The sequence below is a fragment of the Labrus mixtus genome, chromosome 20 (genome assembly GCF_963584025.1).
Source record: "Labrus mixtus chromosome 20, fLabMix1.1, whole genome shotgun sequence".
Classification (NCBI taxonomy): domain Eukaryota; kingdom Metazoa; phylum Chordata; class Actinopteri; order Labriformes; family Labridae; genus Labrus; species Labrus mixtus.
In genome coordinates this window covers 16,617,461-16,631,244 of record NC_083631.1, presented here as the reverse complement: position 1 = coordinate 16,631,244, position 13,784 = coordinate 16,617,461, and the positions used below count along the sequence as shown (strand labels likewise).

Genomic DNA, 13,784 nt, shown 5'->3' with positions numbered 1-13,784 from the left:
GTGTTAGAGGTTGTGGGGAGAGCTGGCCTAAGTGCTAAAGTGGTTTAACACTGATGTTCCATGTATTGAGCTGTCTTTTCTCCAGTCGTGGTTGGTTATACACTGTGGCCCTGAAACATGACAAAATGTGATCACAGTATTGTTCGGGTCCACATGTAGCCTCGGAGGGAAGTATCACTGGAAATTCTTGTAAATTTGTCTTGAGTATTAATATGATTAAATATTGATATCCTGGTGGGAGTTAAGGGTTCTCCTAGACGACTAGATGACAATGCTCCCATACAGATACAAACTTTGCCTCCATTCTTAAACACGTGACAAGTTAATAGTCCATCGTAAAAGCGGGTCTTGACGGTCAAAGTCCGCAGGTGTTTGTGTGTAGGTGGCTATAAGTCACAAGTTTAAAGCAGGGGTGAGGGGGGTGGAGGTAATATGAATCATCAAGAGCTTCAACAGTCATTTCTCATGGAGGACCTTACCTTGACCCCTGAGTGCTCCTTTGAAACTTCTAACTTTGATGCATCAATTATATTTTTGCTGTTATAAAAACTAAATTTACCATTTTAAAACACTGTTCATGTAATGGGTGTTTTTTTCTTTTTCAAATTACAAAGTCAAGCTGTGTATATGATAATGGAGCACTTCACTTTAACAGTCATGGTTATCAATATTGATTCATTTATAGACCTGCGTATTCCATTGTGCATACTAGTTTTTTTCAGAAATGTATCACCCAGTACTTTTTCTAACCTCAATTAATAACCAAATAACTTAAACACTTAAACCCTGTATTACTATTCAGGGTAAACACCTTTGTTGTTTTTTTACAAGTTGGAACTATCAAATAATAACCATGTTGTTTGTGTTTATAAGATCAGTTTAGATTATTCTTTGTTCTGGTATTGAGTATGATTCTGTCAGTGTTGGTATTCACGTTGCAACAATATGACCAGAAGTGAACGGATTTTGCTTTCAAAGTAAAATTTGACCTTTAATTCAAACTCTGTTTAAAAAAAGTTTTATATTTATTTGAAAGCGTGAGCTTGATTACTAGGCCAGCTGAGAGAGCTGCTTGTTGAGGGCCCCAGTCTTTCCCAAGTTCCTGCTTTTATTGTGCGTCTTTTGTTATTGGTAATGTTGTTGATTAAAAATTGCAAACTTTTGGGTGTGTAGTTTTGTTTCTATGCAGGTTGACAGAGTGCAATGCAGTCAGGGAAAGCATTAGAAAGCTATAGGGCTGCACTTTTTCAAAGGCAAATATTTGCTTTCGGCCCTCTCACAGGGCATTGTCATCATCACCTTATGTATATGTGGTGTTTAACTTAAGTCAACTCAACACTGTGAACACACGAGCTTCCTAAGTACACTTTGGTGTTTGTTTGAAAATGTAGGATATTTTAATTGTATTAGTACAGGAACCTAAAATCTCACACTAGATTTGGATAGAGGGAAATTAATCTGAACGTCAATTTAATTTCAGTCTTTGAATATTTTAGCGGGTCAAGAGTGATATCAATATTTCAGGAGACTAATTTTTGATAAAGGAAAAAATGTGTGGTAAAACAACATAATAATTAATTTCTGTATTGCTGTGAGGATATCTTGGTCCAAAAAAACCTTCTTGTCCAGATATAACCCAAAAATGTGCTCGGTACACATGACAAATGTCACATTATCATCATTATACTATATATTATATTATACTAGTTATTTTCAGTGCAAAAGAATGTGATGCAAAAAAATAATCAGGGTTGTTATTGTGACTTAAATCAATTAACTGCAGTAGGAAATACCCCCAATAACCTACAGCTAACGTCCTGGGGAAACGTAGCATGTTCTTAGGTGTAAAGGTTTATTTTGAAAACAATGACCGGAAGTGTCGTCATTTGTCATCCATGTAACTTGACAGTTGTGTAGAGGCGATGCAGGGGACTTAAGGCCGCCAGAGAAGACACCGCATTTCAAGGAATATACCTCGCCAGACACAATGACGGAAAATAAAGGGATGGAGTGGATGTTGAGGAAGCCGGATGTAAGCTATAAGGCCTGGACCGTGAGTGCTTGGAGTCACCCAGCTCAAATCTCAGCAACCTCAGTGACAGGACATCGGTAGCCGACTTCCCGGCTTTGCTAGCCCGCAGTCCCTTCCCTCTTTAATTCCCCCCCGCTCCAGAACCACGGATGTCTGATTTTTTTCCTGTCGCGAAACAAAAACTCGCCCCTGTCAGACGGATCTCAACTGAGCGTGTTACACCTGTCTGCTTTCATTCAAGTGAAAAGCATGACCTGCTAGTCCTCTGCTGCGAATCTGACCGCTAGGGATCAAGCTAGCATCCTCTTTGGAGTTGGATGGGACACCCACAGCATCTCCTGCCCGGGACGCGTCCGAGCCTCTGCGCGGCTCTCCGCACGGGAACGCCGACTTAACGAGGAAGTGAGCTTGAGAAAAAAAAAAAAAAAAATGTCGAGGAACATTGTCTCTCATCCGCGTCGCAGGTGCTACAAGGACAGCTTTTAGATGCCAAATGTGATGACCGTACTGAGCTTGCACCATGTACGTGGCTGGCCGTGTCTGTCTCCAGCCCTGCGGATGACACTCACTCGGGCACCGGGGGTCGAGAGCAGACTTCAGCGGCGGCGCGGATACACCGTTGCCGGGTAGTGCTGTGAGACTTGACGTGAGCCCTGCTAGCGGCAAGCTAGGAGGCTAACAGCACAATATTTTTGCAAAGAGACCCAACTACCCACACCAATGGTATCCCATAAGGTTTTAGTCGCAATAATATTACTAAATGTGTATATAGGTGTACAGTCTGTTTTTTACTTTTTCGGCGGCGTCATTTTAACAGTCCTGTTTGCTATGGCATTTTTAAATGGACCCAGGCTGCTGGACTGGGCGAATTCACCTCCACATCTTCAGTTTAATAAATACGTCCTGACGGGATACCGGCCAAGCTCCTCTGTGCAAGACTGCATCAGAAGCCTCTTCTACCTGCACAATGAACTCGGAAACATATACACTCACGGTGAGTGCAACAGCTTTACGTGTACTTGCTTCGTCGGCGTTTTCTGAGATTTTTTTTTTTTTGTGCAGCCGGTGTGACTTTTGAGTGTTAACTTGCACACCCCGTTCAGAGAGCACCTCAGCACCTGCAAAAAAAAAGGATGCCAAGCCAGAGCACTACTGCACTATCTGCACTATCTGCACACATGACTTAACTCCTTCAGATTTCAGCTCATGCATATTTATCCACACCATATGTCCTTGTGATTGCTAATCCAGAATAATCCCAAATTTGGGAGTTTTTGGGAGTGTAAAAATATTTCAAAAAGTGGTAGGAGGTTGGTTTCAGAGATTACATAAGTCTTTAATTTTACTTGTACATTAACTGAGGTTGACCTGCGCACTGTGCTGATTTGAAAGTTGTCACACAGTTCTAACATAATTAACCCAAGTGATTGTGATGGCAGAGAAAAAGCATGTTTTTTTTTTCCTTGTAATTAAAACACAGGTTGGCCTAGTGGTTAGTTTGCACGCCTCATATTCTGAGGCTTTAGTCCTCAAAGCAAGTGTCTCTGACCCTCGCCTCGCATGTCATTCGCCGCCATCTCTTCATTGCTGTAACTAAAGAGGCCAAAAATAATTCTTTAAAAAAAAAAAAAAAGAACACCAAATGATGCATATTTACTGTATGTGTGACACGTCGTAGAGTTAAGTTTGATTTAAAATGTCATGTAAATCTCTGCCAAGATGAAGACAGTTTAAAAAAAACCCAAAACAATGAAAGAAATTCTTTCAGGTCCAATTCAATGAAGAACGGTTATGACAACCATCTGTTTTCAAATAAAGGAAGGAATTTGTTTATTACGCAAAAATATGTCTGTTTTAATAGGTCAGGGCTCGTCACAATAAATTCCAGTTATATTGTGATCTGTGCAAACAGAGTGTGTGTCAGCGTGTTAGCAATCTACACACTTTTATACTATTCTCAGACTAAAATGATGACACTACCAATTGCCTGGCAACATGTTTCTTTGCCCCCTCTCCCCCCCCCCCCATTACGTGCATTAAAATTGCATCCTAAAGCCGTGAAGGAGTGCAGCGAGTTCACCCTCCGTGTGCTTGTGTGACTTCTGAGCCTCTGACAACTTCCTCATTGTGAAGGTCGTCACTTCATGGCACTTTGCTCGCCAGCAGTCGCACAATAACTGCAGTGATGATCACCAGGGAAGTGGCCCTGGAAGGCCTGATAACGGCCCAGTGACGTCGGCTGAGCTTATAACCTACAATGCACCCCCGTCTATATAAAGAAGTGATGTTTAAGCCAGTGGGCTTCTGTCCAGTTTTTTTTTTCAAATTCAGTAGAAAGTATGCAGAGCAGTGCTTGTCTGGTTTTTCTTCTTTGTTACTCATGCCTAAACATTCACGCTGAAGTTTTACAAACTGGTTTGTTTGCATATATCTCTCCACACCCTGCACACAACTCAGATCTCAGAGCTTTGATTCAGCCCTCATAGGAGCTGAGAAAGGCCAGTTGTCTTTGCATGGACGTGTGTGTGTGTGTGTGTGTGTGTGTGTGTGTGGGGTGAGGGGTGGTGGTGGTGGTGGTGGGGGGGGAGAGCAGAGATAGCATACTTAAAATAGATGTGTTACAGTATATGGCATTGCCTGTATCACCTGGCTGGTCTCTGACATTGGGAAAGGCAGAGTGAGCAAAAAGGTGGGGGGGGGGGGGGGGGGTTGATGCATGATAAATGATCGTAACAACTGGATGTGGATCAAATTTCAAGGTCTGGATTTTTTGCTCACAAAGCAGTGAATGCCTCTCTGTGCCAAGAACAGACACTCCAATTTGAACTAGGTGGCATTGGCAGTGTGGCCCTTTTGCCGCTCAGTGTGAGCCTTGTCTCTCCCTCGCAGGGTAACACTGATACATGTGTGCCAATCATGTGGGTTTCTGCTCCGCTCCACAGTATTCTTGCTGGTGTCTGCACACACTCAGCATTGTTGGGAGCCCGTTTGCTGCGACTCGCTCTTGGACAGTTATAAAACAAGCCGCCGTCCCCAGGCCTTCAAAAGTCCTGAGCTAGATAATCCATCACAGTAAACATGGCAACTTAATTTGGTTTTGTCAAAGTTTCTATATTATTTTATCGTGCTGGAGCGTTCACGTAACCTAAGGTATTGTTTTCTCTCGATCCCTACACATCCACAGGGGGGGGGGGGGGGGGGGAGAGAGAGAGAACATTAAATTGATAACATTATTGCAAAACAAAAAGTTTGCCCACAAAAGGTACAACAAAGGGATTAGTTTCACAGGCACATCATATGAGCTTTATTTAAAGTCGCAGTTGAGCAACAACCTGTGTTCTCTCTTATTCCAGGCATCCCTCTGGTTTGCTTCCTGGTGCTGCTGCCTCTCAACATTCCCTGGTCCCAGATCAGCGTCACCTGGTTGGGCGTGGTCCACTTCCTGGCTTGCCTGTCGCCTCAGCTGGGCTCCGTGCTCTACCACCTCTTCATGAACCACGAGGGAGGCGAGCCCGTCTACCACACCCTCCTCAAACTGGACGTGTGTGGAATCTGCATGATCAACACGCTGGGTGAGCCTCGGCACCTTTCTTTACTGCTTATCGTTTTTTTTTTTTTTTTTGCATTTGACGTGGGCAGCACTTGTGTGTTATTGCCGCTCCGTGTGATCGGAGGGCAGAACTTTTCTCTTCATTGATTGTCAGTGATTTAGCACGAAGTCTTTTGCTTGGAGGTTTACCAGTATTGATCTGTCAGAGCGAATTTGACAACTGTGTCAAGAGGCCTATGCAAGCAATAATCCAAGTTCTGAAATGATTACTGTTCTGCCTCTGCTGCCTGTATTCACCTATAATAAACAATGACAAGGGCAATATTTTACTTTTATTAATGCACTCTCAACAAGTGCCACACTGCACATATATATCTGATAATAACAACAGAGTAATAATTCAAAATGTGATTATTATATACGTTTGTCATTCAACCTTTCTTAACATAGGTTTTCTCCTTAAGGCAGCATTAATAGGACACAGCTGCTCCTTGAAAGTGAATGGCTATACATGCCTGGAGCTTATTTCTTTTCCTTAAAGAAAAAAAAAAGTATCAACCCTAGCTTGGATTTGATGCTGTAAAGAAACAAATAATTAATACTAAAAGTCTGATATGTCAGTGGTTCTCAAACAGGAGGAGTCTATCACTTCAACTAACATTTACTTCTGTAAAATGATTCCAGTAGAAGTGTATTAATTCTCCATTGCTGAAGGGGACTACTTGAAATGATTTGCTTCGCAGAACAACAGGCTGAAGTGCAATTATTCAATTTCTTCTTCAGATTCTCCCATTTCCTTCTCCTTGTAAAACTACGGCTGAGCTTTGTGATGCTCATTATCCCCTCTTTCTGTCCCACCTTTTTCATCTCTCTTCAGCTTCTACTCTCTATTAAAGACTAGTTGTGCAAAAACTTAAAGAACAGAGAGCTCAGAGAACAGCGAACAAACGAGGTTTGAGTGGCTGCTGCTGAGTCAGACATCAGCGCTCCGTCTTTTTTTTTTTTTTTTTTTTCTTCTTACTTTCCTTTTTGTGTGTCTCCTTGTCTCAGGGGCGCTGCCCATCGTCTACAGCACGTTGCTGTGCTACCCGTTCATCCGCACCGTGGCCCTCTTGGTCTACATCCTGCTCTCCAGCCACGCCATCTACTGTGCCGTCACGGCTCGGAGCAGCGTTCGCCGGCTGCGCTCCTTTGCCTGGCAAGCGCTTTTCCGCTTCTCCTTCTTCCTGCTGCGCTGGGTGGGCGTCGGCGGCGGCAGCCCCACGTCGCTGCGCCACTTCCTCACGATGGACGCGCTGGCCGTGCTGGGCGGGGTCATCAACATCATGCGCATCCCGGAGCGCTTCCGTCCGGGCCTCTTTGACTACTGGTGCAACAGCCACCAGATCATGCACGTACTGGTGGTAGGCTCCATCCTCTACCTGCACTGGGGCGTGCTGGACGACCTGTTGTGGATCAACAGCTACAACTGTCCCTCGGACTGACCCCTCCCACGGCCCCCCACCCCCAGACAAGGAGCACTGGGGTGGTCACTGAAAGACCTCTGGGGGAGGGAGGGAGGGGGGGTGGGGGGGTGGGGGGGGGGACGACTGATGCGGTAAGGTCAGACGAGATGTTGTCCGTGCATGTGTTCATCTCATGCGCTCCAACCTAGAATGTTCATATCTACGTTCATCTTGTGCGAAAGCAGGCAAAAGTTTGTCAAGTAACACGCACAAGCAGTTTGACTCTCTCACTTGCCGTAAACATGGACGAACAGGTGTATACACACACACACACACACACACACACACACACACACACACACACACACACACACACACACACACAGAGGATAATAGAGATATTCAAAGCAGTAAATCTAACAAACATTGAATACTATAAAGTCTGAGGTAACGGCTCTAGTTAAAGGTTCCTGCTGATTTTAAAGCCTTTACTTAATAGTAGAAGTTAAACTTTACTTGAAGCGGCCCGTTCAGAGAGTCTGCGGCTAAACGATATCACACACACTCGAGTCCTCTCAGATGTCACCGTTGCTACCTATGCAGCACATCCATATCTAAACTCATGAACACAGCATACACAGCACAACGCGCTGACACCCTCTCTCCCTCGACATTTTTGAATACTACATGTACATAAAGTATTGCACGCAGCACTCATCGAGTTCTCACTACGTCCAAGTGACTTGAGTTTTACAGGACCGGTTGTCTTGTCCCTGTTTCCTTGTTTTCCTGACGCTGCCTCCCTTTTTTTTTTTTTTTTTTTTCTTTTTTTTATTGACCCGTGTGTCGATCTGATTTGTCACTCAGTGAGATGAAATTGGAGATGGGTGAGAAGGTTCATTCCTGAGCGTGCTAGCATGTTAGCCACGAGTTGACCTTGCTTAAAAGACTGCACATTAGGAGAAATCCTGCAGTCTTAATTGCTCTGTTTCGCAGCCTGAGCTAAGTGCCAATGGAAACCGAGGCATTTTTTTTTTAGAATCAGAAAAGGAAAGTTCACACGTTTACAAGCTGCGTTGTTCAGTAGAATTACTGTTTGGATACGTCTGTGTTATTTATTCTTTAATATTTATGATAGGCTCTAAAGTTAACAAAGCTTGTCCTTACACAGAAGATACGTTTTAAGTTATTAACTGTCTAATATGTTTAAATGTTTTTATGCACATCTGTTGTTGAATAGCTCTCTAATGTTCACTTTCAAACAACAGAATAGTAAAAAAAAAACAACAAAAAAAAAACACTTTTAATGACGACTACATTTGAATGAAAAGCCAGCATGTGAACAATCGATCTGGACGAGCATGTGGCAGCAACACGCACCCGAAGCCGACCTTTGTGTCAGCGCACCGTGCGCAGAACACTGTAAGGAAATATATTTTATTTATTATTCTTTTATTTATTTGTTCGCCGCTGCATTGATAGTTGTGCACACGTAGGCCAGCTGAACAGTTTTTCTGTTGATGCTGTGCAGGATCACCGGCTGACAGGTCAAGTTAGAGGTCAGAGAAAATCTTTTGTTTGAGTCAGAGCATGCAAATCTAGAGGATTAGCTGCTTATCCTCCCACCCCTCCACACACACACACACACACACACACACACACACACACACACACACTGCTTTCACTGAGTTTTGACTCCAGTAATATTGTAGAAATAGATCTATCTCAGTTCATATAACATTTACACAAATTCAGCGATCGAGTATTTGACTTTCAAAGCAGCACTCCTCTGAAGATTTTATTTTCATCTCATTTTTACTCTGGCTAGAAAGGAAATGTTTACTATATCTGGGGTGTTTACTGTACATTGACCCTACTTACTGATGGATTATAAGGGTCGGCCATTAATGCTGCATAGCAGGTCACATTATTGCCACTGTATGCGTTGGTGTTGAAATGCACTGCTTTTGCCGTGCAGCAGGATTTGTGTTCTGTGACAGAGCATAGCTTGACTTGCACTTTATTGTAACACTTTTTGGAGTTAGAATGGAGTTGTGTTTTATAAAGCTGGCTTTGCCAAACAGGAATGAACCCTTTACATCCTCTTTTAATGTAAAAGTCACACCATGTCTGTGAATGATTATTCCTCCATGCTCTTAAGTTGCTCCCTTTCTTTGTGCTCAAGACTAGCGACTTTAGGGGGTGGGGTGGGGGGGGGGGGGTTCTCCCTCAGAGGCCAACTTTACTTTTCTTAATGACATTGCACTTGTTTTTCCATGCCAACAGTCCCAGCCGCCCACACCCTAGAGTTGCCAGTTCCGTCAGTCCCACTTCATCTTGACAAACAGGCTGCGTCTGAGGTGCTGCACATCCTCTGCTTCCTGTGCTAACACTGACTCATAGGTGAAGAAGGATTTCCCACAGTCTTAGTCACGTACACTAGCCTCAGACTGCACCTCCAGCCATTCTACTCCTCCCTCCTCTCACGATGCCGTCTCATTCTGACACGATGATTAATACCTGCTATGACCGTAGTACAATGTAAAAACTGAAACTGACGTATTATTGGCCATTGAATGAAACTTAAAAATAATAATGCATGAACGTAGCTGAGAAACTTACAAATTGTTAGCAAATAATTTGCTAATTCCAGTCCTCCACAGGTCACGTCACTGGCTCTAAGAAATGATTATAGTGGTAGCTGGGGGGGGTGTCGTTATGACTGAGCATTGAGGCATTACATCACTATCAAACAAACTGCACTATTCATCGCTCTTAAAAGGGCTTTGGATGAAAGTCAAATCAATTCTGAAACCTATTTAAAGTCCATATAAATAATGTAAATACATGTATGTAGATGATATATACATACAGAGCAAACCATATACCCTGATTCAGTTTTGATACACGATATGTAAAGGACAGAAACGTAAGAAACTGGATTTGCCGTCGATGCGCTGCTGCTCTCTTTCACAGCCAAAGCTTATAATGAAAGAGGGACGCAGCGCGGCTCGGCGCAGTGCTTTGGATTCATTTTCAGAGACGCGTTTGCTTCGCTACGTCCATTTGTATGTGAACAACACTAAAAACAAAAACAGCTGGATTCAGTGTAGTGCCCCTTTGTGACCCTAACAAAAAAAAATGCTCCTGTGCATTTAAATGTAAGAATGATTTTTATTTTTTTTCGACACACGAGGAAAAGACATTTGTGACCATTGCGGGGTAATCTTGGCGGGCATGTGAATGCCTCGTGACTACCACTGGTCTATCTATGCATTATCAGCCGAAAGGATCATTAACAGTGATTTGTGTTTTTTGGGTAATAGCAGCTCTCTCTGATCCCGCTGTAACGGAGGGCTCCTTCGCTCTTAACATCCTGGGTCTCCCACTTCTCAGGGTGCCATAACAGTAGCTGTAACATCCGAGACCTGACCTCTGCGGTCTGCAACATGGCTGCATCTACCTCCACCTGCCCTCTTTGTCCAGTCTGTTTGTGCTGGGGACTGGGGGGGAACAGATTGGACAGAAGGGAGAAAAGAAGGTGGAAATCGGGAGTGTTTTTTTCTCTCCTAACCATGTCACAGGAGTGGAACCTGGCCTGGGAAATTAACCTCTGTCCTTTTTTTGTCTGTACGTTATATGAGAAAAAAGAAAATGACACGATGTTCGAACACATCACTAACAAAACAATACTCTTTTTTTTAATATAACGCAGGTGCCGGATAGCCTGTTAATGACCTGTTTATAAAGGATTACATGTATTGTTATATACTGATTATTATGATTACTGTTATTCTGTGGATCCTAATAACAACACTGGTCAATGTGTACAGATCATGAGACGAGCCCTTTGCTTTTGGATGGAGGGAGCTTTCCAGAGGGTCTGTCTGTTATTGTCTCTTCATATCTGCAAAGTCAAACGTCCAAGGGAGTGGGTGTGGCTCCATCTAGTGGAAGTTCACGTGCACTGATGCAGGCATTACTGTAGCCATATTGCAGGCAAATGAAACTAATTTGACAGGTTGTGAAAACTGTCAGCTCTGGCTTGCAGTTCCTCCCCGGAGTTGTTTTATTTTATACTCCCCCGACCGTGTATGTGTGACATGTGTGTGTGAGCTCTCCTGTAGGACCCATACAAGCATGAAACGTGTATGTTGTCAACTTTACTTTCTCCCGCTCTGCACTGACGGGGGGCCCTGGTTGCGTCCCCCAGAGTGCCTCATTATCCCGGTCTGCGTGCTTGCAATGAATGCGCATGAACACGGACAAGTTTGTTCCTGCGCTTGTAGCTCACCTGTCTGTCCATCATCAATGTTCTGTGTAACAGACAGGCTCTCACACTCCTCAGTCTCCAGCAACGATTGTGCAATAAACTGAAGTCTATATTTTTAAACCTGGCTATAGGTCTTTTATTTGGTCTCTGTTTCTCTTACTTAGATGTGTGCAGTTGTGCGAGGTTGAGGACGTGTAGACATTTTAGTCTCTTCTTCACCTCTAACAAGAAATGAAGATTCAGAGTTAAAGTTAGCATGAGGTCAAAGAGAAGCTAACTTTGACCTCATGCTAATTTTAACCAACGGTTCAGAACATGTAGTTTAATTTCTACGTTAAAGGTGTGTACTACTGCAGTTTGACATGTTTGGGTAAGAAATGACTAGTAGTAGGATAGGAGTAGTTATCATGTTGGGATATTTCTTGTACCATTTGTATATATTCACACCAAGACATACATCATTAGCCAAAGGGACGGGGCTTTCTAATGCTATATAAAGCTAGACATGGCATTGGGGGGGGGGGGGTGAGTCGACAGACATTCAAGTATATTTGAATTGGCTACCATATTTGCCCCTCAAATCTCACCCTGTTTCCTCCGTAATAAAAGCTTAAATCTGTTGATTAAGTTCTAGACTTGCCTTGAAAATCGAGGTCAAGAGTCTCTTCATTGATGCGACCGTGGATTTATCGGGCTCTTAAGTAAAGATTGGGAAGGTTTGAGGCTGGTCATTTTCTGACGACTTTGGGCAAGGATGTCCATTATTTTGGTCGGGGGAACTCTGAACAAGTACAGATGTTTTTAGAATGTGAAGAAAGGAAAAAAAAATTCCCCACAATTATAGAAGCAAAATCCCAGAAAGCAAAGACGTAAAGTGACTCTCAGTAATAGAAGTTGGTGAGAGCCAAAGACGAGCAGATAGTAACATGAACATATTAAAGCTTATACTTCAGAATTGGGTTTATTTTGAGAATATGTTTGCATTAAAGTTAGCTGTACCAGTATGAATAGGAGCACAGGATACAAGTAGATACAAAGTTCTCTTATACTGCAAAGCAGCAAGAGGCTGATGAAGTCTAATTTCAGTCCAGGTTCATGTAAGAGGAATCATTGGAGTTCGTCCAGTAGTTAGGATGGCCAGGAGTCTGATGAGGCACGGTGAAATTAGATGAACCCTGCAATAATAGAAAGATGAGAAATGACCCGACCTCATGTCTTCAAGGAGTAGATTAGAGCGTGTGTTTCTAATTGCTCAGGTTAATTAAAAGTATTAGCTCAAGTTTAAGGGTTTAACACGGCCCTCCAGCGATACAGAATGTCCATTAAAGTGAGCAAGGTGCAGGATACGCATTAATAAGGAATTAAAAAATCATGCGTCAGAGAAAAGTTGAAGTCCCTCGAATTCATCAGACTGACATCACAGCATTAATTAACGATCACTGAAGATAACACCATCTTTTGGGGGGGGGGGGGGGGGGGGGGAAGAGCCACATTTGAATGCATGGATGAAACCTTTAGTGCCCCAAGTGGAATATGTGTTGCATTAAGAGAATACTAACACACAACATGAATAACAAAGACATCAACAACCACGCAGGACAGGACGCAATAAGCATGAATCAAAGTTAGTTAGAATACGTTGTTAACTCATCATGTGATTACATGCGATGGTGTTTAGTGGCGTGTTCAGTAAAGTGCAGTGACAAAAGGATTTAAAAAAAAAAAAAAAAAATGTTGCTGAGAAGGTTTTGAAACAAATACATCCCGTTCCCCATTCCTCAGATCCTGAATTCAGAACTTTATGGCCTCAAGCTCAGATTGGAGGCAGAGTATAAAAGTAGGACTTTAGGTCCTTTTGTTCTTTAAAAATGTGAATGAGAAGGATTTTTTTTTTTTTTTACTTCACAGGACCGACAATATTTTTATTCTATACAGGCAAACTATTTGGGTCATACCAGTGTTCAGGTCAGAGAGAACAACTGGACGCTTTTCTTCTCTCATCATGTTTTCAGTGAAGCATGCACAGCTAGCTTCATCCAGATGTTTCCTCTGATAATTCATTTATTTATGGGTGGTTTATTTGATGGGCACGGATGCAATATACATAGACAAACTGAAAACAGCCACCGGATGCAAGTATCATAGTGTATATATAGTGGATGCTGTCCCTAGAAGGGCTTTTGTGTAGATACAAGTTTCAAACAGTTTAAACTGGATTCAGCAAGATACAATAAACAAACACATTTAGCTATGACATAGCTACAAGGATTAGCCAGTTCCAGGATGTTGCTCCTTTCACAGAAAAAGCCATTTGAAGCCGCTCTGCCGTATCTGCTGCAGCCTTGTAGTCTCTGTATGTATTTGCAGAGAGGCTGAGGAGTGAGCCTGTTTAAACGCAACACTTAAACTAAAGCTTTACCTAATGGAAGTCAATCCAATTTGTCGAACTGAAAATGTTGTATTGACATAGAATGCGGTGTTGAT

General features: G+C 42.9%; 1 protein-coding gene across 1 annotated transcript; it reads left to right on the top strand.

Annotated features, from left to right (window-relative positions):
- Window positions 1–1,901: 1,901 nt before the first annotated feature.
- On the top strand, window positions 1,902–11,420 carry paqr4a (progestin and adipoQ receptor family member IVa). The gene is made up of 3 exons (XM_061065873.1): window positions 1,902–3,026; window positions 5,386–5,604; window positions 6,633–11,420. Exons 1-3 carry the CDS (start codon window positions 2,753–2,755, stop codon window positions 7,064–7,066), a joined length of 927 nt encoding a protein of 308 aa, XP_060921856.1. The 5' UTR covers window positions 1,902–2,752; the 3' UTR covers window positions 7,067–11,420.
- The last annotated feature ends 2,364 nt before the right edge of the window (window positions 11,421–13,784 follow it).